Genomic DNA, 24435 nt, shown 5'->3' on the forward strand with positions numbered 1-24435 from the left:
AGCAAACGCGCGGTCATCTGGAGATAGAAGGTCAAAGCCGGCGATGTGTTCGTGAGGAGCCCTTATGAAGACGGGTAAGAATGTACCCCCGTCGTTTTTGACAATCCAGAAAATGCCGGTTCCTGGCCGATATAACACCACATGATCAAGTTTCCCACTATGATCATAGTCGAAAGCAAATGAGCGGTCTGCGAGCGAAAGAAGGTCATAGCCACCGATGCCGTTGCCACCCTGCCCTTGGGCGTAAACAGGTAAGAATTTACCCCCATTGTTTTTGGCAATCCAGAAAGCGCCCTTTCCTGGCCGGTAGAAGGCCGCGTGGTCGCGCTTCCCACTGTGATCATAGTCAAAAGCAAACGCGCGGTCATCTGGAGATAGAAGGTCAAAGCCGGCGATACCGCTTCCAGGAAAACCTTCGGCAAAAACATAGCCGCCGATGGCTGTGCCAGGGTCCCCTTCGGTAAACACAGCTTGAAATCCCCGCGGCACCCTGAGACCGGCAGCTTTTGCTCGTTCTAATGCACCTTCGCGAATGGCTACCCATTCCTGGCGCATCTTTTTGTATAAGTCTTCGATCGGATCCATCTCCTTCTCTTTAAAAGCTAAGCTGTATTTTGTGATCTTTTCACGTACTTCTGCTTCCGACCCTTGATACCTCTGCTGAACCCCGTTAAATATCCAAAACCAACCGAAAGGTGTTCGTGTCGGAGCACTCCCAGCCCCAAGCGCGTTAAACATATCGAAGCCTTTTGCCAATGCAGTATCGCATTCATCAATAGAACGACTGATGTGGCCAATGATGTTGAGGAATTCCCCACTGTCTCCTTTCGCTAATAGTAGCTCTTGAAGAACAACTATTCTCATGCTCGCTGCAACGAGATAAGCAGGTAGTCCAAGGTATTGCAGGCCGGCAAGTGTAGAAAGTAGGTCCAGTGAGTCTGTTGTGGCATCCACCAACCGGTAGAAACTTGTCGAAGGTGCGTTATTGTATTCCGCCACGTTGTAGATCAGACTTTCTAGTTTATCGGAGGCCTCTTGAAGTCGCTCAGCTTCAAGAGCTTTTTGGAAAACAAGCGCTATTTGTTTGATCGACCTCTCCTGAAGCTCGACAGGATCTGGACCATCATGCCCAAATATGCCGTCCACGATCTTCGAACCAGCCCATGCAAGCGCTGCTTTTCCAATTGCCAACCCCACTGTGCCCCAAGTAATAGGGTCTGCCATGGCAGATTGAGCAAGAGCTCATAAGAGGAGAACAAGAATAGCAGAAAGAGGAGAACAAGCACGGCGCCAAACTTAGGACAAGCGCAGCTTCCACAATAGTAAACAGACAGATGTGACCTGTAGTATGTGGGAAACGATTTCTAAATAGTTGTTAAGAGTAGTTGTGGGAGAGCAGAAGGCTATTAATATTGATAACCAGCGGAACTTAGCTTTAGGTCATAGCATCATCACCAATCTAGCAGTCAACCTACTACGTCAGACGCTGTTACGGCAGGAAATGGTTCCGTCATTATTATCGAAGGTATTCGGGATCACGGCTAGATTATGCCTATGGTGATGTCTAGAACAATCCTCGTATCCTTAACTACGGTTGACTATTAGTCAGCAGCTGCAAACAGCTATTCCTATTATCCCTATTAATCTATCATTCGGATGGTGTTATCTATTTATAATCTGGAACTTGGCACGCGTGGCGTATACCGTGTAGTTCTGCCCAACTAATAGAGCGGTGACCCTAAATAGGATTTGCTTATTCCGGATTTAGTTTTACTCGAATCAAGTAAAGAGTGAGCGTTCAAACTGAATTCGAAAACTACTGTATATCATCTTTGCTACACCGTCAGAGCTTTTTTTCTTTGACAATACCGCTTTGAGAGTGAGTTTTTCTGGGTATAGACCTAGTATCCTCATTAAGGTTGACTGTTTAATTTAGAGTTGGGGTGGTGGTGGCCCTTGAAATGGTTTACCTACTAGGACAAATCTGCGTCTAGAAGACATCTGAAGCCTTGCCATTCCTTATTCTTCTGGGAGCCGGCATAGTCACAAATACCTCGAATAACTAGACATGGAAAGTCATTCATGGGCCCTGCAGCTTCCATTTCCACACAAAGAACACCTAGGTCTCGAGCCAGCTGGTCTCGCAGTCTACCATCTTTCACTGCCTATTTTGCAGAGGCAATCAGCCTATAGTGGGCCACTGGTTCTTCATACTCTTGTACTGATCCTCGCTCCGGTCTTTTTTTTTCAGACAAGCTAACATCTTTTTCCTGTAGAGTGCCTGGCTGACTTGCAGTCCTTCCACCACGCGCCACGAGATGTCGGGTCTTTTTCTATCACTACACGTTAGTTTTAATTTTTTACTAGTCCAATATTTGTATATAAAAAAAAGCCTTGGCTAAACTATTTCAATCCTTACTAGAGTCTAGATATTATAAAACTAGCTAAATGATGATTTGATTGGCTTTTGATATATATAAAGAATGACAGAAGATTGTCAGCTAATTAACCACGATAATTTCAATTGGACATTTAGCACAAGTAAACAAGCTGGCCGTCGATGTTGGCGATATGCGTAGCCAGGTCAATTTCGCTGGGTACAAAATTACCAGACGAGTCCCGGAGATTAGAACGAAGGATGGGCGTCTTATCTGGTCCCTGGGCTACAAGGGTGATACTCCGTGCATCGTGACTGAAATTTTTCCCACCCCAACTGAGATGGCCTAAAGAAAGACGGTTGGTTAAGTATAATATGATTTGCAACCAAAGTGTCTCACCATTTTCATTTCCTAGATATTCATCGAGAGGGATATAGTCAGTAAGACCGCTACCCTCATCATTGTTGCAAATCGCACACAAAAAAGTGCAATTGGGCTCGCCTCTCAGATGGATATCACATGCACTGTGGTGGAAAGACATGGTCAAAATAATTTGACGTTTCGATATTGTGATATTCGGAAATCCCGCTAAGAGTTTGCTAAAGAAAAACACTTGGATTATCGCCTATATATGGTGTGAAATATCTCAGCTTAGTGGCAAATTCTTTGCTTATTTACGCTTTTATTTACGCTGTGATCGTATTTAGGTAATGATGACATGCAGATATGGGGATTGGGCTATTCAAACTGGATATCGTTGTTTAACGGTCGAACCACTCAAATATGATACACTGTTTGAAATTAGACTGTTTACTAAGAAGTTATCTCATTGATCAACCTTGGAACGTTGTACAAGTCAGAGAGTTGTATACACGAATTTTACTAAGTTGGGGTAATTTATGGCCAAGAGGCATGTTTGATATTTGACCCTCGGATCACAGTGATCAGCTATCCCTCGTGCACAGTCTAGGCTGTTTTCGTTCGAGCAAAGGCAATCTAGGCCTCGTGTGGCAATTCATGTGACATGCCTTGTCATTACGCTCCGACTAGTTATAAGTATCTACATTACCCCCCGCTCCCAAACTCACTTCTAAATTCTACAATTCTAGTAATTCACTTTCTTGGATGATTATTTTAACCTATCTTCCTCAATATGCCGCTTCGTAATTATGGTCTCTGGAAAGCAACCCCTGTATCCTACATCGTTGAATACGAAGAGGATGACAATAAAAGTCCGCATTTATCACTTTACTTCCGTGATAAAGGAGGGCTGACTCACCATTCTGGCCACAAGTCTCGCCGAGCCGGCAAAGGAAACAAAGAAATTCCCGGGCTCTTCAGAGCAGCAATCAACATCAAGTCTGGTGACAAGAAAGAATCGCGACTCGCCTACTGGGTGAATCACGATTACAAAAATCATCCGATCGTCAATAGTCTCATCGACCTATCCCCGGGGTTTCATCCCCTTGAAAAAACGGAGCCAAATCCTGTTGGCTTGAGACTAGACTACATCCGCAGTAACTTATTCAATCTCAAAACCGGTCGCATCCTACCCCATGATGTACCAGGTTCGAACAATGATATGATTGATGTCTTGGAACCTGAAGTCAAACAAGCGATTGACTCGAAGGCCGATATTTATCTATTTGGAGAACCGTTCGGTGATCGAAAAGGTATTCACAATGTGCATATGAATCAAGGCAATGTTGAAAAATTTGCAAATGATGATGGTGTGTTCCAAGACGGTGGCCTTTTGATCAACTACCCACTCTCTGGTCGATGGGTTGGGGTATTTATAGGATTCGCGTCACAAGCTGTGCACACCGACAATAAGACAGGGCATGCCATATCATCAGAAACCTGGGGAGACTATCTAGGGAGAAAGAAGAGAGGTGCCGACTTGACCGAGGACTCTGTGATAATTAACGAGGCATTGATGAGACCCGAGTCAAACGATCCTAGAGCTAGGCGGAGGTCGGTTATTCTCACAAATCCGAAAGACCACAGGATTTCCTTGGCTTCCTGGAAAATCAAAAATTCAGCGGGTGAATCTCAAACACTGCCGCGTAATGCAGTTTTGGATGCTAAGTCAACGCAAGCGTTTGAGATCCCGGACGTTCATCTCTCAAACCTCGGCGACACCATCACACTGTTGAATGAACAAGGCCTGAAAGTTGATGGGGTAAGCTATCTGTCCCGACAGGGATTTGACAGGCTACCAGTTGCTTTTGCTCATTGAAATTTCTACTACGAAAATTGGCCTGTTGTCTTTAGTTTCCCCAAAAGTACTACTATCTCCTCAACAAATCGAACTTCTCCTATCCAAAACCATACTGTAATTGGATTGGTAATCGTATCCCTCAAGTGTACCTTGTGTTTTCTGATTTGATACTCTCGTGTAAATCCCAATAAAAAAGAATACTTTTAGGGTTTCTCAGTCAAAGTCCCTTTGGAATCAAGCAAATGATAGAAGCTGCTGCCCAGGAGAATATCCTATATTTGGCCAAGGAATCCTCACTAGCTTTAAGCGAAATGATTCATAACATCAAATTAAGAAAGTTTGGTAACACTTCCCAAGGGTATAAATTTCTCTTTGATCATCTTTTTCTAGTGAAATTCTCTCGACGCCTAGTCACATTTTCCCAGTATTCATGCTAATGTTCCCGAACTATATATGAAATCACAATTTTTGATTTCGGACCGCCCCATATCAATGGCTTCTTCTTCACTTCAACGAACGTTTTCGGTTGAACAGGGTGCGTGTATCAATTTTTACGCCTGGGACGGTGGTATGATGCGCTGTAAATAAGTATTTTAGTCCATGCGGGAGGATTATTGGATGAAATGTATTGCTTGCTGTTCTGTTCTTGGAAAAATGCCTTTAGTACGCGTGCAGCTTCCTCTAGCCTCAAGAGGTGATTTAGAGTAGGCAGTAAACTGCAAAACTCGATTAGACTTTCTATATAAAGAAGGTGCTTTGATTATAGCCAGAATCAAGCCATATGACTGGCCTAATGTTTCGCTAAGGCTACTGAGGGTTCAGTACAAGTTATGGATATCTGCATGTGAACAGCCTTGTAAGATGTCAATCTGACAGTTTTTCAACATCCCTGCATGAACTACATACCTCTTTACAATTTTATCTAAAAGATAATCCTATCAATGCAGGTGCTAAAGCCCGCGCCAACGCATCAAGGTTGATAGGACAGACACTGCCAAGGGTTCCTAAAAAAAGAATCATAAGTCGTTAGGCCCTACCTATAAGAGATGATAAATAAACTGGCTTGTGGCTTAAACTTGTTTTCATTAAGAACTCTAGGGCTGTAGATTTTGCTAACTAGAAAGTAATCCCGATTCCGAGGTTAGGTATTACACTGCGCGCTATGCGCGCCTTGCGCGATCCTTAGGATATCGAATGAACTTACAGCGCATTATCGTTGACTAGGAACGGACTGAATCTGACTTATTTTTCCTCTTCTATGTACCTTTTCGCGCGCGCATTTTAGTTGTGACGATCACCTGCTTTCACACTATGTACCCCGCTATACGGATTGAGTAGATGAAGTGGGTTACTTTGAACTAGGATACAATAATGATTGCGACTATCCTTGCTGATCGCGATATTTTATAGATTAGAAGGTCCAGATCTATTATTGCTTCTTTTGAGTCCGGTCATACTATTGGCTGAAAAATAAAGTAGGGCAATGGGGGTAAATCGGCGCTAGGGAAATGTCATGCAGGTGATTTTGAGGAGCGCTAAGTGAGTGGCACTAGCAAGGTACACAGGTTTAGTTTCCTATCTGAAACACCCCCGAGAAATACTAGTAGTGTGTTTCAAAATTGAGATCTAGAAAGAACAAGAAGAGTATAAGGTGGTGATGCTGAATTCGACCGCGCCTATATTAACTGACAGAAACCTCGTGTATAGCAAGGTATGGTATAGATAATAGATATATGACTCTAACTAAAATGAAAAATGCCACTATTTAATAATTTGTGCAGACAATAATGACTAAGCTTAATATATACAATAATTAAAAATGTTTGATACTTCACATATCACATGGTCATCATCCGATAGTACTACTAGCTAGTATCCTTTTCCTATACTTACTGTACAACATCATCATCATACACAATACATACCCATTTCATGATCTCTCTATCTACATAGTGGTGGATTTCAAAAATAAAAAATAAAAATAAAAATAAACATGAATATTTGAGTATTGACCTGGTTAGCGACATAAATCAAGCATGAGATATTTACTCCTATTTTCTTTCCGCCTCTCATTCCCTTCCAATTCCTCCCTTTTTTTTGGATAAGGTAGATCCACACCTTTCGAAACTAACAAGAATAACGCAGTTGATTCATAAAGATAGGCTCCGTCCGGTCCACCAGTTAAAGCCCTCACTCATAGCTAGAGGCCCAAGAGCTGGGAAGAGCGAAATTATTTCAACCATACCACCTTTTTCCTTGGCTCTATGGGAAGAGCTCAGATGGAAATCTATTCATTGGATTGTTAGGTATTTCGGGCTATATTTAGGTCTCATTTATAAAGTCAATAACCTACCAATTGAACTGCAGACTTCCTCCGCGATTATTAATCCGTTCAGCCAAATTCACATCTCCTTCCAAGGGCCGGTTGCTGTCGTCCAGAAGTCGGGCTCGAAGAACAGGGACGCGACTACCACCTTCTTCGGGATTGAATCTGATGTCTTGGGCACGATTAGTGAACTCCCTTCCACCCCATTGAAAACGTCCTACCGTAATCATGTCAGTCAAAACAGATAAAGTAGTATCTTGAACCACATACCTCCAGAATCCCCAAGACAATCGTCCAATCGAAGCCGGCTTGGGTTCCAGTTTCCGCAATTGTCCAAGCATTCGCCCAAAAGATAGGTGTCCTTATCGCAGGTCGTGGTGATCTGGATATGAAGGTTTCTGGTGGCATTCATCTTACTAAATTGTTGCTAAGAAAATCTTTTGTCTTAGTTTGTAAAAAAAAAAAGGATCGATGGTTGAGCCAATATTTATAGGTTGACCTTGGAAAATTTCACTGTTGCACTTGAAGTGATGTCTGTTGGTAACCGATATGATGTAGCCATTATGATTTTGGAGCAAATTGCGCCACAAAACCTTTCAACTTTGTCTTACACGAATAGAAATTAGTATCATAGAAATCTAGAACAGCTCGAGGCAGCAGTCTACCCGGAAAAGACAAATCAGGTGCATTAAATATGGGCACGATGATATCACATACCTAAAATAACGATGGTTGAATAATAAATCTAGCCTTTGTTCAACATATTAGCTGGTTTCGGCATAGTAATGATGAATTGGTATTCTATCCTGGTTTCCTAGGGTCAACACTAAGATTTGCTGTATATTATTACGCTTGGCAAAACAAAATATCTTCAAGGTTTAAACTCAGACTAGGTTGGCCAATCCCCACAATATCCTCCGAATCCGGCCTAGTAGAATGACCTAGGGGTCTCCTCCCTCTTGGGGGAAAATCAAGTAGTATTAAGTTTCTTTTGCGAGGATTGGTTCCTGAGCGATCGGTACCCCGGCTAACTAGAGCCCGCAGCCCGTAGCCCGTGGGTCCAGACCCAGCTTATGACGTGTCATGGAAAACACATCCGCACTACTTACAGTTTATTTGCTCTATTTTGCCAGCTGATCTTCAATCACAAGTTACAGCCAGTAATAGTTCATCCGTAGAAGGCGAAGATATGGTATGAGGGCTAATCTAGGCTGTAGAATCGGCCTCCATAGAACAGGTGCCAAGAGGTCTCGACCTTGACAGTATAATTTAAGCTTTTAACTTTCGGCCTAGTCTGATCAAGTCAAGATTTTTCATAACCATGCAAATTAAAACTTAAAATTAAAACTGCAAGCGCTAATCTACATCATGGAGCTTAGCGGACTTTCAGTAATTGAAGGACAAAGAGAAGGGAAGATTGACGTCAATGAGATGCTAAGGCTTGGCTATAAGAAAACGATTTGAAAATTCCTAACGCTTCAATATAATTTCTTCAAACCTCTCTCTTTGAAAGCCAACAATTAAAATGCCTGAATATCACCAACAAACCCCAATAGACTCTTCCGATGAGTCTCAGATATATTTAACCTACGAAGCCGCAACAAGTCAACTACGAAGGAAGCTGACTCGCAAGGGAAAAGAAGAGAGATTCCAATATCAGCTTATCAGCATTGTTTTCAACTTGATTGCAATCACGCAAATAATACTCGGTGCAGCCATTACGGCATTAGGACCTTCAGCCGGTGAACATGTGCTAGCAATCACAATTCTAGGGGCTTTAAATACCTCTATTGCTGGGTTGTTAGCTCTACTTAAAGGAAGAGGGCTTCCTGAGCGACTAAGGAGAAATTCGATCGAGATTGCTAAGGTTTTGGACATTATCCAAGAAAGAACAATCTTACTGAGATATGGCAATACCCAAACTTCTAATGACGGTATTTCGTCTCATTTGCAAGAAGCTTTCCGAGCGTACACCTCTGCCCAGCAGATAATTGACGGGAATCAACCCGATACATATACAGTCGGAAAGAAAAATCACAACTCTGTCGCCGCTACAGATATGAATGGTTCTTCAAGTGAAACCACAGTGACCAATGAAGCGAGTGGAAAGAGACGCCAAATAGACGAGGAAATGGGAAATGTTCATGCGGTTTAATCATACAAACCCCAATCAAGGTTAGTATAGATGTGGGCCTACATGCCTATTGCCGGATAATGACTCTTCAATAGTGTCTTATATTTGTCAAATTGAAGCTATACACAATGTCTATAAATGCAACCGCGCGTATATGTGCTCTTAAGTTACAAATTAATTTCTTTCTTTCTTTTTTCAAATCAGTTAGAAATGATGTGCGCACTGTTGTAATAAAATCTGTACATTGAAGTTTTTCAATCCAAGGCCAATGCACTGTATATCCAATAGCCCCAAATATTACTTCGTTAACCATACAACCAGTTAGATAAACATAAAGACAACGCTAAAACACTTTGGATAGATGTGGGGTAAAATACGGCGTATTTTACCACTAGACCATAACAAAAACCAAGGTTTCTGTTTATGGCCTAGGGAAGCCTTATTCCATTCTGAAATTTTTAAACCTGGGTGATGGCAGAAAACTTAAATCCTTTTCACGATAGAAGTGCCTAGCTAGCACGGATTACTCATAATCCTTCCAGATATTGCGTAGAGCCAACTTAGCAGAGCATCCTTAAGTCCCAACAATTATGAACGTGCTAGTCACGTAACTCCATGTATAATGCCTTAAGCATTGCTTGGTAACGCCGTAAGCCCCCAATCTATCATGTCCTTGCCAGTATCTATATAGAAGTATAACGATATTTGCGCACCAACACGCACGCTTGTGGTGATCAGATAAACGGAGGGCACAACGGATTCTACTAATGCAGCAACAGCGGATTACAGACTAATGATGACACGGGGGATTCTATATCCACGTTGATCCGTCCTGCGTGTTTTATCTTGCTCTGGGCAATAGAACGATAAACCCATGGAGCCAAATCAATCATGTGGCGATGGCTTGGGGCGTAGAAGATGTGCAAACGTAGAGTTTTCCATCACATACATATTCAATCAAAGCAAGAGCGGTACTAGTGCTAGCAACAGCTTCAGTTTTTTTTCCGCGTGTGATCCCTCATGGCTGGCGGAGCTCTCCATGGTCGAGGCCGCTTTTGGGTAGACGGGTGCCGTTTGCGGATAACAAGCGTCCCATGCCAAGAAGACCCGTCCTATAGATTGAATTAAACTTTATTTCATTCTTGGCATAGAAATGTCACGGGCTATGTTTGTTGTAGAAGTAGACACTCCCAGTGCAGAAGATACCAATTTTAATTCACTCAGGCTATACCAATCGTACCGGATAACCAGCTATCTTGGTAACCATAAAGGACTTGGTAGCACCCAGTATTAGTACAGTATTGTGATGATGTGGGGTTCACAATCACAACATGGATGCCAGTAAGCGGCACAGAGCTCCGACCATTGATAAAAGAATAAGCAATTTTCGATATCTGTTTAACGATGGGCCATTGGTAGCTCTTAGATACTATAAATACGAAATACTAGTTCTCGATACAGATTGGCGTATATGCTTACTCCTATGTTTTGATTTAAAATTTCGTAGTAGCCTCGATCTGGTCTACTTGTGTAATAATGTCTCCTCTATTATTTTCGCTTCATCTAAACCTACCCACGAGTTCACAGCTACTATAAATCTCCCCCTAGTGCTGCCCGTTATTTTTGAATCGCCATGGTCGCCTCCCAAAGAATGAAAAATTAAATTCATTTACCAAAGCTAATATTGGTTAAATCTTGGAACCTACTTCAAGAAAGTACAGGTTTGTCTGACAAGCCCAGATCATTCGATCCTAATGCAGCTAGGTATCATGCTTTGGATGCTGCCAAGCACAAAGCAACCAGAGGGCATGTTTGTCTCACAAGTCTAGATTATTCGATGATTCAATCAAAATGCAGCTAGATATCATTCTTTGGATACTGCCAAGCGCAAATAACCATATGTATGTGTTTCTTCAACACGATCACACCTTTCAGTCCTCGGATACCTTACGAACATGAACTGGTGATGAAATAGTCTGCACAATTACTCGCCCCATTCCCATCCTGAGGACTGACTAGTCTGACTATATAAATCAGCTTAGAAGAGTGATCAAATTGAAAATCTCGAGTTCCATTAACGATCATACTCTCTCTTGGTCTACAAACCAATTATATCTCAAGCTCTTCACTAGATACCTTTTGCTTAGTTTCACCTCCAAGGCCTTGTCGTAGAACTCTACGCAGCCTCATTGAACTTCTACTTCACTTGAAGTCCCTCAGCTTTAGTGTTTATTACATTTGTTTCCCGCCGTTTCAAAAAACAACTCCCCAAACTTTACCAGAATGACCATCATATCAATCAATGGAAACAATTTGGATCCCCAAGCACAACTCCCAGTGCTTCGGGCTTTGCACCTCGATTCCGAGGATGCCAAAAGATCAGACTATATCCTGGTGCAGTCAGCCGAGCCACTGTCAAGTGAGCAGGAAGAGGAAATTGAACAGCTAGGCGTTGATATCCAACAATATGTTTCCAAGAATACCTACCTGTGCGGTTTCAAGGGCACCGACCTGGAAGCTATCCGCCGCCTCTCATATATCTCCTGGGTCAACGTCTATCTAGAAATGTTTGTTATTCAGTCCAGCTTGAAATCCCCCGCTGAAACTACAACGCTGTCGTCACTCCCTACCGTACCGAAAAACCGTATCTCTCACACAGTCGACCTCCTTCTTCATAAAGATGTTGATCCTAGGTCTGCACGTACTGCCTGGGAAATTGCTGCAGCTGCGCATGCCGACCCTGACACATTGGATACTGGGTCTTCAAAGATTCGACTCAGTGTTCAAAATCAATACTTAGAGGGACTGGCTACCCTCGACTCTGTCAAGAGCATCCATCCAGTTTATCCGGCGCGACTGTTCAATAATCGGGCAATAGAGATTCTCGGGTCCCCTTTCCAGATTAATGGTACTCAGTACGAAGGCGAAGGACAGGTGGTAGCTGTTGCAGATACAGGGTTCGATAAAGGCTCTACTGTTGATACTCATCCTGCCTTTTCGAATCGAGTCAATCAGCTTTATGCCTTAGGGAAACGCTCTGGAAAGTCAGATGACCCAGATGGCCATGGAACACATGTTTGTGGATCTGTTCTTGGAGATGGGTTTTCCTCAACAATGGGAGGAAGGATTAGTGGCGCAGCACCAAAGGCTAGCCTGGTGGTGCAGTCTCTTCTTGACCGAGGTAACGGACTGGGTGGAATCCCATCCGACTTAAATCTGCTTTTTTCTCCCCCATATGAAAAAGACGGCGCTCGAATCCATACCAACTCATGGGGGTCTTCTGCCTCTAGACAGTTGCCATATGATCCCCCAGGCAATGAAATTGACCAGTTTGTCTGGGACCATCAGGACATGGTGGTACTATTCGCTGCTGGAAATGATGGAATCGACGCGGATTGGAATGGTATCGTTGATCCAAAGCAGATCGGTGCTGAGGCAGCTGCAAAGAACTGCATTACCGTTGGAGCAAGCGAGAATTACCGTCCGGATATTCCCATTACATATGGTCGCCGATGGCCAAGCGATCCGATTGGCAAAGATCTGATGGCAGACAATCCCGGAGGCATGGCAGCCTTCAGCAGCCGTGGACCTACCTTGGAATCTCGCATTAAGCCTGATGTTGTTGCACCTGGAACAGCGATATTATCAGCCAGGTCTAGAAACTTGGTTAACGCTGAGACCAGCTATGGTACAAGTCAGGATTCCGGGTGGTGGTTCCTAGCCGGCACTAGCATGGCGACTCCTCTAGTGGCGGGATGCATTGCTGTCCTGAGAGAAACTCTCATCAAGAATGGAGCACAGAAGCCAAGTGCAGCTCTTCTCAAAGCATTGCTGATCAACGGAGCAGTTGAACTACCTGGACAGTATGTTCCAAGCGAATCTGGTCCATCTCCGAACAGTAACAGCGGCTTCGGTCGAGTGAATTTGTCCAAATCTGTGATCTTGCCAAGCCAAGCTGATTCTGGATACCGTGAGGGAGGACCACTTGCACAAGGTTCGAGCGAGGAGACCGTGATAAACATCCCAAATGAGGAAGATCTTCTGAGGGCCCAGGGAAGATCAGCTAGCAGCACTCATTCCAACGGAGTACTGAAGGTGTCTTTAGTCTGGACAGATTATCCAGGGGCAACCCTTCAAAATGATCTGGACCTCATTGTGGTTAGTTCGGATGGTACTGAAAAACATGGTAACATGGGTGACAAGCCTGGATTCGATCGGAGCAACAATGTGGAACAAGTTGAGTGGAAGAACATTCCTTATGGGAATGTCAAAATCATCGTGCGTGCGTATCACATCTTCAAACGGGTGTATCCGCAGCCCTACGCACTCGCATGGAGCATCAACCGCCCATCAGATTAGGAAAGTGAGAATCTTGCTTCCACGTCTAAGCAGGACACGTCGGGTTATTCAAATTAATTATTCGACTCATGCCACAAACGACAGTTTCCAACCAAAAGATTCTAAATTGTTCTCCTCGCTTGTCAAACTTTGCGTTTTCAGAGCCCCTTTTTGCTTTTTCCCTGTGTATCAGGCGGGTATAATCACATGTTGGAAGACCCCCAATCTCGGAAATTGCCTCTCTCTCTTTGAAAGGGGCAATTACTATGCTTCTTACTGAGATTTCACATCAAACCTTTCCGGGATTTTATCACTGTCTAGCTATCTATGTTGGACTCTAAAAGTATGGTCTTTTTATGGCTCTTTCTGCAGTCTTATAGCCTTCCAAATTGATCACATTGAGGTTTATCTACCTAAAGTCAGTGCATAATCCACTAGACTCTCTTTATGCCGGGCATGTGAAAGATTCCTAAGGCAAGTTAGATAGCTACTCCTCAGGTTCGAGAAACTTTGATGCTACAGGCTGACCGGAGATGAGAGGAAGTTATACCATCACGGTGATCCTAATGAGGGAAACCTCATCTTTAGCCATTCCAATAATATTACACAATAATTTGCGAAAAACAGGAAATATATTTGGTTATCCTAATGTTTCCTGGAGTAAAAAGTTTGCATTTCTTAACGTAACCTTAGGAAATCACCACCTTGACAAGATTTATCCAGCATTAAACATGATGAGGCCGCAACAAAATAAAAAGTTGATGTTGCATATATATATATATATGTAAACACAAAAAAAAAAGAGAATTCTAGACTCCGATAGGGGGAATCGAACCCCCGGCTGCCGTGTGAGAGACGGCGATGTTAGCCACTACACCATATCGGATAATTGGATGAAGAGCTTGTTTCAGTTTTGACTATTTATGTTTAGTGTACTCTGTAGGTGAGCCATTCTTGTCATTAATCCGGATCACCAAGCTAAACGACCTATAGGCCGACAGGTACGGAGTACAAAAGGCGGAAACTATAGCGGTGAATCTTATATATGTATTAATAAGCAATTTCAAAGTTGGCCCAAATCGTCTGCGGCAGGAAGCTGGAGCGGGAGCTAAACCAAGATAAGAAGATCTACTCTTTACCTAGATAAGCTCCGAACGATCGCGTCTCCCTCTTCAAGCGCATCTTTCTCTCTGACAATATCTGCTGTCGAATGATTCGCTACCAATATGGAGAAAGTTGATACATACCAGCCCGTCGGCCCCAAGGATAAGACAGTTCCGATATTACGAGCATTCTACGCCTACCTTCCGGAAAATGGGAGGGTCAATTTCCTCCATCATCTCCAGTCACTTCAGACTAACCAACAACTGCATGATCATGCTCAGTCATTGATCGACGGCCTAGTGGCACCATTAAGATCGCTGCGCTCGACCCCAAGTATTTCCCCGCATCTCGGAATGGAGGACTCCATTGAAAATGTCGCTTCCGAGTCGGCCGGGCCTATGCGAAGAGAAGCTCGCCTCAAGACAGAGTGCCTTGCCCGTGATGGCAGCAGATGTGTTGTGACTGGACTTTTCGATGAAGATTCTCTTGATACAAGCAACAACAGCCCCTCAACATACACAGACTGCGTGCACATCATCCCGTTTTCCCTTGCATCGTGGAGCACGGAGTCTGAAGGCTATGCAAAAGACATCATCTGGACAAACCTTATCCGCCATTTTCCAACTATCCAGGCGATAAACTTTAACCGGGAGAACATCAACGATACTACCAATGCGATGACTATGTCGAGTGAGCTGCATCGGTCCTTTGGCCGGTTTGATTTTTCGTTCGAAGAGACCTCCCAGCTCCACAAATACCGCATTCAAAACTACCGCCCACGACTACGACTACACCTCCCTCGAACCGTTCAATTCAATTGGTATGACCAAAGATACGATCTTCCGCGCCCCGAGCTTCTCAAGGTTCATGCAATCATCGCGCGTATCTTTCATGCATCTGGCGCAGCAGAGCAGATCGACAAGGCACTCCGTGATCTAGGGGAGCACTGTGTACTAGCAAAGGATGGTAGCACTGATATTTCTTCTATGTTGGCCGCAACAACACTAGGTGTCCTCGGTTCCCGCGCTGGCAACGTTCAGCAGACTCGGGCAGCGTTCCCAGATTCTAAAACAAGTGCCCAGAGCGTTCAAAAGAATGTTACAAATGTGGATAGGCGGTTGGGCGAAGAACAGGCTACCTACGAGGAATATCCACTACGCTACTAGACGCGTCTTTAGTTTTCTTCAATACAACTAATCCAATAACGATCACTCCTAGTGAGATTCCAGCTGGATTGTTTGTTCGATAATATTAACTGGAATAATTGTAATGTCTTTCCTGTCGTTATTGACTATACACTCAAAGAACCTGTTTCATTGCCCTGCTGCTCCAGCCCCTTTAGCCCATTTAGCCCCTCCAGCAGCACCAGCAGCTCCAGCTCCAGCGGCTGCAGGGTAAACACATCCAGGGATGTTGACATGTTGGTAGTTTTGATTAAAAGCAGCATAATATATAACTGTGGGAACCCTCGTTGCACCGCTCAGACTGTACTTCCAATTGAAAAGGTCATACACACTAGTGGCCTTATCGTTTGGAAGCTTGAGAACATTGCCGCGATCTAAGTGGTAGATGAACTGCGATCTATCGAGATTGTTAGCATATACCCAGAATAAATCTTTTTGAAAGAGACTTACAAAAAGTCTCTACATCCGACAGTATCCGAATTCAGTGAGTTAAAGTCACAGGGAGTCAACTTAACCTTCTGAGCAATGTTAATAAAGTGTCTAACAGCCTTTTGGCCCTTAACGGGTAACATATGAGAAACAGCGGCATTTCTATGTGTTCCTGTGTAAGTAAAAGTCTTAACAACTAGCTGACCTTCCACTGGACCTGTTCCGGCTTCATCTTGCACTTCGAGCTCCATCCTAACACCCTGAGTATTAGCAGGTGCGCGCGAAGATGCTCCCACTTGTGGGTGTTTAAAAACTAGCCTGAGAATAGCGTGGTTAGACCCGTTAGCGTACTGCAAAAGCTCTAACAGACAGTGATCAACGAGTTTGTTTTGGAGGGGAGGGGGCACAGGTCCCTTTGAAAGGTCCCATGACAGATTTGCGGTAGCGACTCCTTCCACTTCCATTTTGATACTAGCTGTTGAATTTGAATAATTTTTGTTGGATACTGTGCTTGTTGGATGCTGTGCGTGATATTTGAAAATACTACAAGGAAATGATTTGATCGTACATGCGCAGATGTTATAAGCTAGTTCCTTGTTGAAAGCACTCGATACTAAGTGTAAATACCATTGTGCTAGTGGACTCCAGATGCCCAAGTTCTTTGTCAAGAACAATTAGGGGCTAGTTTTTCATAAGACCAGCTTAATTAGGGCTCTATTATAGACTTGAAACGTTCATGAAACTTTGCAACCTTTGTCTTAAAATAGAATAATCAGACCCAAATAAACGGTGACTTGAGTATAGAAAGCGCGTCAATGTAAATATCTTAGCTGCGCCCCGTCTGTTATTGACCTCAATTTCTTCGATAGACAAGGCGTTTCAGTTTCTTTGTCTTCGAGGTTTTTCAAGTAATTTTCTTCAACAATTAGATGAAATATGCGGTGCTTTCAAGTACATCCGTTGTAGTTCGAGCTTTGAGCTAGGGTCTGTGGAACAGAGAGGTTTACCCGAAAACCTCCATGATCTCATCTTCTCAAATGCAAATGGCTACTGGAGATCATCGACCAAGGCACTGATTGATTAGAGATGTGGCTATATAGAGTTTCTCAGCATCTATGATATCCGATTCCCACAACCGGATAATCCATGGAAGAAATTCGAGTGGCACCGTGGTCTATACGGGCCTGACTTTTCTCGAGTTATAGTGCGGGGTGCAGACCTATTAGCAGCTGACGGATATGGGCAAAGCACCCTTCACCATCTTCTCGGCTGTTTCAATCGTACAACCAAGTACGGGCCATCAATTTTCGATATTTCGCTTAAGTCCATATTTAAGAACTACCCAAGCTTGATAAAGCAACCTACAAGCGCGGGAATGACCATAGCAAACGTCGAACTTCAAAATACTCGCCCATTAGGCGATGTTGAAGCCGCCGGTGTTTTAAATTGCAGCTAGCATCGGGATAATAATACACTAGTTCTCGCCATATTGGGCCTAATGAGATCTATAAAACTGCCTAGAGGGAAACACCACGAGTAACCTCCCAAACACCACGCACAACCGTGGTCTTTCCGCTGTCGCCCTAGATTACATCATATCGGATATTGGATGAAGGATCGGCTTAGTTTTAGTATATTATCGTCTGTACCCAGCGTCCTCCCAGTCCCCACCGTATGCTCGTTATTTCTTACCCTCATTTGTCCTTCTTAAGGCTGATCTGGTGAGGCTTTTTCTCATTTCATCCGGATTCCGAGCTCCGCTCCCTACGTTATTTTTGGTAGGACTAGTATACGCCTTAGCCAATTCTTTTTACTTTGACTCACTCTAGCTTATTTTCTATTACGGAGGTCCATGTCAGAACTTATGCGGCAGGATAGAAGCAGCCATCTGGGCAGGTAGCGTGAAGGGTAAGGTCCGATTTGCGTTCAAGCTGCCATGGCCTTCAGCACTTTAACTATCTCATCATCACTTGGCTGGGTCTTGTTGGACAGGTCAAGTGGCCCAAGGGCAACGATGCGCCCTTGCATAACTCTGACACGAAAGACTGGCTCTTCACCAGAAGTCTTCATACATTCAAGGTAAAACTTTCCGCCACTGGTTGACTTATTATCTCCATGGGCCCTTTGCCACTCCCCTGCCGGGTCCCAGTAACATCGCAGGTTTCCATACTCGATATGCTCGGTGTAGTCCTGCACGGTGGCCTTATTCTTGGGACCACTGCTCTTTCCCTGAGGGCGAAGTTAACAACCAAGTGCAAATCCTTGATTTATAGATAGCGAACCATTTTGTTTCGTGGTGCTCTTTATAGAGTATTCTAGTATATACCCGTTGAATAACACACAAATTCGACAAATTCGAGGGCAAGTTCAACTGTTCAATTGAGGCCACACGGCAACTGTAGCCTCTTTTGTAACTTTGTTTGGATATGAACGATTGAGAGGGAGCAAGCTTGAAAGGGGGCTGTTTTCTTCGTGGAAATAGAGATCTGAGGCGAGATAGGCGTTGAATCAATATTAACCAAAACACACGAAAACGCCAAAAGCATGCGAAATCCTCGAGTATTTATGCCTGAACAAGAAGACTTTTCAAATGCAAGTCCTTTTTTGCAATGCGTTTCAACGGCCGAAATCAAACAATCACGTTCTCTGGGTTCTTGTGTGATTAGATCCTTCGATATGCAAGTACGCGCCCCTAGGGGTCAAGGCATTTGCCATTGGGCAGTTCTGTCTGTGGGGGCCATAAAAACCTATATTTAGCGCTGATAATTTGTACCGGAGCAGATCAGTCATAGAGGTTGTTGGATCAGCGGTGCCAAAAAATGCATTTGGCGTTTATTTGCTGATTATGAGTGGCTGTACTCTGCATAAGGCCCAAAACAAAGCATGAGGTAATCAGCGAAGCTACCCGTGGACCATGCCCAGTCAAAAATAGACAATACAGATTATTAAACGAAGTGTGCCTATCTACGTGGTACCCCTCTTTCACAAGGCCGGCACAACGCGCTAGCAGGGATCCAGGGGTCATATGCAGGACAACGAGCGCCTACTTGGTACCCACGTTCAGTATGGTTCACAGTTCGAAGATAGCAACAAACCTCTGGCGGTCTTAGGAGCTCACTTAGTGATCTAAGAATCTCTCAGTGACTAAGTTGGCCGGTGTCTCTATCCGATACCGATACCCCTTACAAGCATCCAAAATACCACTGAGTCAGGAGCAAGGCCTGGCGAGGCAAGGAGACAGCTGAGGATAAGCTTAGAGCAAGCAGTAATTATCACCTAAGAGGTTACCGGGAAGTATTACCGTATTTTGATTACACTCACACGCAGTGCTTGGATAGTAGATCGTAGCACAAGATAAATGAGTAAACCTGGTGGGGTTCAACACGCGCTCTTCTCCACTGGTGCTGCGGATCCCTATCACACCGCCACCGCCCAATATTATTGCCAAATCGACTTCAACTACACTCTCAAAACTCTTCGTCTCACCTGAATGACAATTGCCTCCAAGATTTTTGTGCAATACCTCGAGACATGGGATTTTATTGAGCCTCTCTTTCTACAGAATACGGGTTGTGATCCTAACCCCCGATCATAATGGATCGGCAAGAAAACCAGTAGGTGGGCCTGCTTACGGAGTCTTAGAGAGATATACTGATTATTCTAGATGTCCTTATGTGGTCGGCAATACGATCAAACTACACCTCAAAATGAAAGACAATGAGCTTTCAACCGATGCCAGAATCATCAAGTTATTCGAACCGTTCACCCTTTCCTCCGTGATGGTTGTTCGCATAGCCTGTTCTGGTTTGGCATTAGAAGGCGATATGGTATTAAAGCTTTTTGATCGACGCTTTGCGACACAGCTCCGAAAAGATGAAAAACTTCGTCCCTGGACTTCAGACATTGAGAGGGATTATCATCAATTCGTCCTTGATGGTGGTGCATCTCAATTTATCACTGAGCTCAACAACAACGGTGACATAGCACAGCAAGGCGAAACATGGAATAGCTCCCAGGACGAAGCCTATCTTTATGATCATTTATCCGATCTCTATGAGACAGAGGTTCAGGTATATGACACCTTAAGGGATATGCAAGGAAATGATATCCCTCAACTACTTGCCTGCGTCACAATTCCAGGCTGTAGCTTGGTGGAAATGGAGCCAGCCAGTCAATATATCGATGTTTCTGGAATCCTTTTACAGTATATTGAAGGATTTCCATTAACCGATATTGCCGATCACACACCAAGAGAGTGCTGGCAAAGCATTTGCGAAGAAGCTATTCAAATCCTTCATCGGATAGGCGATCATGGGATATTAAACGAGGATGTCAACACGAGAAGCTTTATCGTGAAAAAGGACACGCGGGCGGAAAGTGGATACAAGGTGGTCATGATTGACTTTGCGCTCTGCAATTTTCGCAAGGATTATGTAGACGACGTCGACTGGAGTGAAGGGAAAGCAATACAGGACGAAGAAGGGGCAATTGGACTTATCATGCAGGACCGCTTGGAGGGTGGATTTGTTTACCGTCGATCTAATCGATACAAAAAGCCGGCTGATTATTACGAATGAAGCAAAATATCGTTAAGGGAGACTTCGATCCACGCTAGTACGTACTGGAATTGTGGTATGGATAGACTCCGACTTCGTGATCCCCGCATATAAACCTAGTGATATCCAACCTCTTATTGCCAGGCGGTTGGCTCCTAATCTATCACAGCGTGGTAGTGTCGATAGTAGTGCATCGAGTGAGCTAGTGTAGCCACGCAAAGCTTAGGAGTTAACATTCCGGATAAACGTCAGCCTCACCTCCCGTAGGGTGAAATACTCATTGTCCCTACGGACAATTTTTCATATTCTCTTCTAATAAATATGATTTGCACATGGTTGGATATGCCGCTTAAGTGAACATTGGCACCAATTTTGGACTGTGGCATTTCCCTTGTTTTTTTCTCGGCTTGAGAAGAATTGTACATTTACAACTAGGATATGGTACGTTGTTTGGTTCGCCCAATTCTTGTTGATCAATTCGCAAACTTCGAGAACTAGATTGGGAATGAATGAGTCAGAGATTATCATTATGACTCATAGTTTTCCGAGGTGAGACTTCTAGGTATGATAATGCTCATTGGGTAATCGTTTGAGCCCTCCCTATATGGAAAGCGAGTCGAGAGCGCGAACTTACTCGCAGCCACTTCCACGCACCACAAATACAAGGTCGATAGTGCTAGATAAATTCATGTACTAATATGGCTCTGGGGGCTGTACACTGCCACGACAGCCGGAGAACTACGCTAATGCATGCAACTAATAAGGAGTATGGTGTTTGTTTGAATCCATGCAACTAATTAAATGTAAAAGAAGTTAAAAACTACATCCTAGGAATGAGGTAATACTAATTATTGATATTGGTATTGCTAGTAGGCTACCTCCAATTGGGGTACTATATGCATATGCATCTCGCCCGAGCTGTTATGGCAGGGAATTAGGCGTCCCGTCAGCATTTCGAGCCGCATGTGATCCTATGGATGATTTCTACCAAGATTTTAAATCAGTTCACAACGTCGCCTTTTCAACCATCAGTTCACTTTTCGCAACATGTCATGTCCTGAATGTTTCAACGGCCATGTCCATCAAGGTACTCCACGAGGGGAAATCACCACCCTACATGGATTAAAGGCCTACACCACCAAACCTTCCAATGATGTACCCCACCGAGGAATCATCGTTATAGTTCCCGACGCCTTTGGATGGGAATTTGTGAATAATCGTATCCTAGCCGATAACTATGCCGACAAGGGAAAGTACCTCGTCTACCTTCCCGATTTCATGAATGGTAGGTATTAACATCGTCAATATATCTCAGGGAATCACCAGCTGAGACTTTTATCCTAAAATCAGGGCATGCGGCACCGGTCAGCATGTTGTCTAATACGAAAGAGCTGCTCAGAACAGATGGACTAGCAACTTGGCTTATAAAACCGTAAGTCACAATACGGTGATACGATTCACGGATATCATACCCGGGTCTTTCAATAGGATCATCACTAAATCAAGAAATAGGTATTATGTGGCCTGTGTGATGTTTCAAATCATCCCCTTCAAACACCACAATTCTTTCACGGCCTCATGGCCAATTGTGAGAGACTTTTTCAAGTCCGTGCGAGAAAATGAGGGCTCCGAGCTTCCTATCTATGCAGCTGGGTTCTGCTGGGGAGGAAAGCATATCGTAAATCTGGGCTTCGGGGACGATACCGCTTCTAACGGAAAACCTCTTCTTAATGCTGGGTTCACCGGTCATCCCAGTTACCTCGATATCCCCATCGAGATCGAGAAGATTCTCATTCCTATTAGCTTTGCCCTTGGTGATAAGGATATGGCTTTGAAGCCTCCACAGATAAAGCAGATCCAACAAGTTTTCGAGAATGAAGCTAAATCGAGAACAGGAGAGGTGAAGGTTTATCAAGGGGCCGGTCATGGGTTCTGTGTGCGAGCTGATCTTGTCCTAGATGATGCAAGCAAGCAGGCTGATGAGGCGGAGAATCAAGCATTAGCTTGGTTCGAAAGGCATTGAAGCATTATTTCAAACCTTACGTTGTATTTAATATATTTGACGCTTGATTTGACCGAAATAGGAGCTTAGTGATTCGGTCGTCATGAAACTGAACCGGCTAGGTCATGCACTCTGCCTGTGTATTTTTCTTTCTGATCATATCCGACAACGACAAATAATAGTATCTTCTAGGGTTAAGGCTGTGCGTTAGAACGAGCCAAAAAATATCTAAAAAAGTAATCCGTGTGATCTAGGAAGTATGGCCCCATTCCTTTGAATTATGAAATGGCCTAAATAATAAAAAACACTATTCCTAGTACTCTGGCCAGCCTTAGAGTCTAGAAAAACTCCAACTTGGGCGGCTGCTCTTAACAGATAAGCTGAGGTTTATACCTTGCTAGTGGCTCGTGCTCATACTCCAGCTACCCGAAACATATCCAGAATTAGTCTGCTTGGGAGCAGGGGACTCGGAGGCGTAAAAAGTAAAGTCTTTCGCTGAATCAAAATCATTTGGTATCATATGAGCAACTTCGCATGTACTCCCACAACCCCACCCACAGTGAATATTACCTCCTTTTTTTATATCAGCCGAGTTCTTAGCTCAGTCAGCCAACTAAGGGACGTCACGACATGTTTGAAAAATGAAACTTGAACAATGGTTGTAATCATGGCCTGAACCTGATTTCTCGGAAACAGAATCTGTCTCAACTGGGGAATCTTGTTTTCCATCTTATTTTCCATCTGATGAATCCACCTCCATAGTAGCCAAAGCTTGAGCGCTATTAGCTTGATTCTGAAACAGGGTCACAAAGAGCATACCTCAATTCGCTGCTCCAGAGAAGCGATCACCACTGCAAATATACTAATATATAGGATTATGGTAGTCAAGTCAGCTTCCATTTTGATGATGAAGGTAGGACAGAGAGAAACAGAATTTCGTTGTCGGAGCCTAGAGACAGAAGCAAAAATGTGTATTTAAGCGAACAGAAATATAAGAGAGGTCCAGAAGTTTAATTATTAAGAGCACTAGCATGATTCAATATTTACGGATACTTAGGACGGTTGCCCAATTAGTCTTAGTTTTATATGAATATACCGCTTAGACTAGCCGCGGGCTCAGCTATCATAATGTTATAGTTCCATTCTACGTGGGGTCAGTGACTAGTAGCCTTCGGGTGAAGAAGCTAAGATGAGCTCTCAAGGACCCTGTCATGTCCGTACAAACGACCAGCTGAGAAACTATCATCAGTGAAAACTTCAATGAAACTTCAGCATCATACTTTCCATAACATATTTGAATTATGAAATGCTCAAAGCACGGGTGTTGGATGTACTTCTGAAGTTCTAGTACCTGTTGCTGTGGTGGAAATAGTGGAAATACCGCAGTACCAAGATAATGGAAGTCTGGGCACGCACATTGAGCTTAGTCAGATTATTGAAATTCTCCCGGGGTTGTTTGTGTTGTTTGTATTGTTTGTGTCATTTCAGTTAAAGATCTTGAACCTTGCATACACTTCGATTGATATCACTCACGTAGCTGCATCAATTGTGAAAATGTAGTATAAACTAGTCTACTACCTAGAAGGTATAACAAATTGACGTACGCCTAAAGACAAAAACGTCTTGGACGGGTTGTTCGCCTCGCCAAGCCTATAAATTAAGAATAGTCTAAAGATGACTCAGCAGGGCTCGCGATGAAAAAGAGCTCCGTAACTAACGACTTCCCACGATGGAGGATCCTCATAGAAATTTTGGTGCGGAAA

The 24435-nt window shown here is 43.7% G+C and overlaps 8 protein-coding genes across 8 annotated transcripts; 6 read left to right on the top strand and 2 right to left on the bottom strand.

The window, feature by feature from the left end:
• Positions 1-3531: 3531 nt before the first annotated feature.
• Positions 3532-4617, top strand: PEX2_010640 (uncharacterized protein; the record flags this gene model as incomplete). Its single annotated transcript, XM_016738341.1, has 1 exon — positions 3532-4617. One exon carries the CDS (start codon positions 3532-3534, stop codon positions 4615-4617), a length of 1086 nt encoding a protein of 361 aa, XP_016603695.1.
• A 2384-nt stretch (positions 4618-7001) lies between these two features.
• PEX2_010650 (uncharacterized protein) lies at positions 7002-7333 on the bottom strand (the record flags this gene model as incomplete). The annotated part of the gene is made up of 2 exons (XM_016738342.1): positions 7002-7142; positions 7196-7333. The coding sequence occupies 2 exons, from the start codon at positions 7331-7333 to the stop codon at positions 7002-7004; spliced, it is 279 nt and encodes a 92-aa protein (XP_016603696.1).
• Positions 7334-8450: 1117 nt separating this feature from the next.
• PEX2_010660 (uncharacterized protein) lies at positions 8451-9080 on the top strand (the record flags this gene model as incomplete). Its single annotated transcript, XM_016738343.1, has 1 exon — positions 8451-9080. The coding sequence occupies one exon, from the start codon at positions 8451-8453 to the stop codon at positions 9078-9080; it is 630 nt and encodes a 209-aa protein (XP_016603697.1).
• Positions 9081-11342: 2262 nt separating this feature from the next.
• PEX2_010670 (S8 family serine peptidase) lies at positions 11343-13418 on the top strand (the record flags this gene model as incomplete). The annotated part of the gene is made up of 1 exon (XM_016738344.1): positions 11343-13418. One exon carries the CDS (start codon positions 11343-11345, stop codon positions 13416-13418), a length of 2076 nt encoding a protein of 691 aa, XP_016603698.1.
• A 1205-nt stretch (positions 13419-14623) lies between these two features.
• On the top strand, positions 14624-15667 carry PEX2_010680 (HNH endonuclease signature motif containing protein; the record flags this gene model as incomplete). The annotated part of the gene is made up of 1 exon (XM_016738345.1): positions 14624-15667. The coding sequence occupies one exon, from the start codon at positions 14624-14626 to the stop codon at positions 15665-15667; it is 1044 nt and encodes a 347-aa protein (XP_016603699.1).
• Positions 15668-15814: 147 nt separating this feature from the next.
• PEX2_010690 (uncharacterized protein) lies at positions 15815-16578 on the bottom strand (the record flags this gene model as incomplete). The annotated part of the gene is made up of 2 exons (XM_016738346.1): positions 15815-16082; positions 16136-16578. 2 exons carry the CDS (start codon positions 16576-16578, stop codon positions 15815-15817), a joined length of 711 nt encoding a protein of 236 aa, XP_016603700.1.
• A 3243-nt stretch (positions 16579-19821) lies between these two features.
• On the top strand, positions 19822-20691 carry PEX2_010700 (uncharacterized protein; the record flags this gene model as incomplete). The annotated part of the gene is made up of 1 exon (XM_016738347.1): positions 19822-20691. The coding sequence occupies one exon, from the start codon at positions 19822-19824 to the stop codon at positions 20689-20691; it is 870 nt and encodes a 289-aa protein (XP_016603701.1).
• Positions 20692-21717: 1026 nt separating this feature from the next.
• PEX2_010710 (dienelactone hydrolase family protein) lies at positions 21718-22693 on the top strand (the record flags this gene model as incomplete). Its single annotated transcript, XM_016738348.1, has 3 exons — positions 21718-21955; positions 22021-22102; positions 22183-22693. 3 exons carry the CDS (start codon positions 21718-21720, stop codon positions 22691-22693), a joined length of 831 nt encoding a protein of 276 aa, XP_016603702.1.
• Between the last annotated feature and the right edge of the window lie 1742 nt (positions 22694-24435).

The sequence above is a fragment of the Penicillium expansum genome (assembly GCF_000769745.1).
Source record: "Penicillium expansum strain MD-8 chromosome Unknown contig35, whole genome shotgun sequence".
Lineage (NCBI taxonomy): Eukaryota > Fungi > Ascomycota > Eurotiomycetes > Eurotiales > Aspergillaceae > Penicillium > Penicillium expansum.